At 41.4% G+C, this 1,102-nt stretch overlaps 1 protein-coding gene across 1 annotated transcript in view; it reads left to right on the top strand.

The window, feature by feature from the left end:
- Positions 1-1,102, top strand: part of SMURF1 (SMAD specific E3 ubiquitin protein ligase 1) — a 19,119-nt gene that overhangs the window by 15,777 nt on the left and 2,240 nt on the right. Inside the window, exon 18 of the mRNA XM_035901343.1 lies at positions 488-572. Coding sequence (XP_035757236.1) covers positions 488-572 — 85 coding nt within the window. The remainder of the gene's footprint in view (positions 1-487; positions 573-1,102) is intronic.

Below are 1,102 nucleotides of genomic sequence, written 5' to 3'. Positions count from 1 at the left end.
TCTTTCCCATGAAAATTGTATTCCCTTAATTGTTTCGCAACAAATAATTAGACTTTAAAACCAAGTTCCTGAAAACAGCAGTTTTTGTCATCAGAAAAGGTGGCAGTGTCCTAGGCTGTTGTGATTCTCCTGGTAACGTTCCATCATTTGGCTGACAGTAAACTTATGTTCAAAATGAAAATACATAGTTCTGTTTTACAAGGAAAACCTTCTTGCACTTAAGTCTTTTCGTTTCTGAATGTGCAGCTTTGTTAATACAAAAATTAGCAGCTTTCCAAAATACCAGTCTGCAAATTCATTGTCGTGAACAGCCCTGATGCTTCTGCTGTTCCTTCATCAGCTACAGACCTGATCTACAGATTCAGCCTATGACATATGTCTGCAGCTGGAACTGTAACTTTCTCTCTTGCCTTTTTAGAAGTAGCAAAATCTGTGTGTGTGAATGATGTTTCGTTGAAGTGCATTAACTAGAATGTCTGTCTGTAAGGTTCTACAGGCGCTGCAGGACCCAGACTGTTTACCATCCATTTAATAGATGCAAACACAGACAACCTTCCAAAAGCCCACACTTGGTAAGATGAAAACATCTGCGTGTCAGTGCTCGCTTTCCCTTTGTCTTGGTTTAAAGGGGCCATCTCTGTTGGTCCCAGCTATGGGTTAACCATGCGATATGCCTAGATGAATCCAAGTGTTCTCTGCTAGCTTGGAAATATCTGTGCTCTGCAGCCAGCACAATAATTGACTTTTCTTCTTATAGCTTGACTTGTCTTCTGTGCTATCTGTGGTTTTCGTTTATCCCAGAGTTGATTATTCTGGATAATGAGATGTTTGTAAGTTTTATTTCTACATGTTCAGCAAAAGTATTCACCGAGAAGTGACTCACAGCAATGAGTCCTCATCCAGGGTTACAAAGAATAGTTTTCAGATGTGTGCTCTTGGTACAGCATAGGCACAGAACTGAACTCTTGTACGGAAGTCTCACTCTATCAGAGACAGGAAATCATTTCAGCAGAGGCACAGATTGTCTGCAGGCAGAGCAGGGAGTAGCCTGCCTGACGTCTTGCTTTATTTGCAAGTCTCCTGCATCTGCCACCTGCCTCTT

This window comes from Egretta garzetta, unplaced genomic scaffold (assembly GCF_000687185.1).
Source record: "Egretta garzetta isolate BGI_Z169 unplaced genomic scaffold, ASM68718v1 scaffold299, whole genome shotgun sequence".
NCBI classification, from domain to species: domain Eukaryota; kingdom Metazoa; phylum Chordata; class Aves; order Pelecaniformes; family Ardeidae; genus Egretta; species Egretta garzetta.
This window is presented reverse-complemented; position numbering and strand designations above follow the sequence as displayed.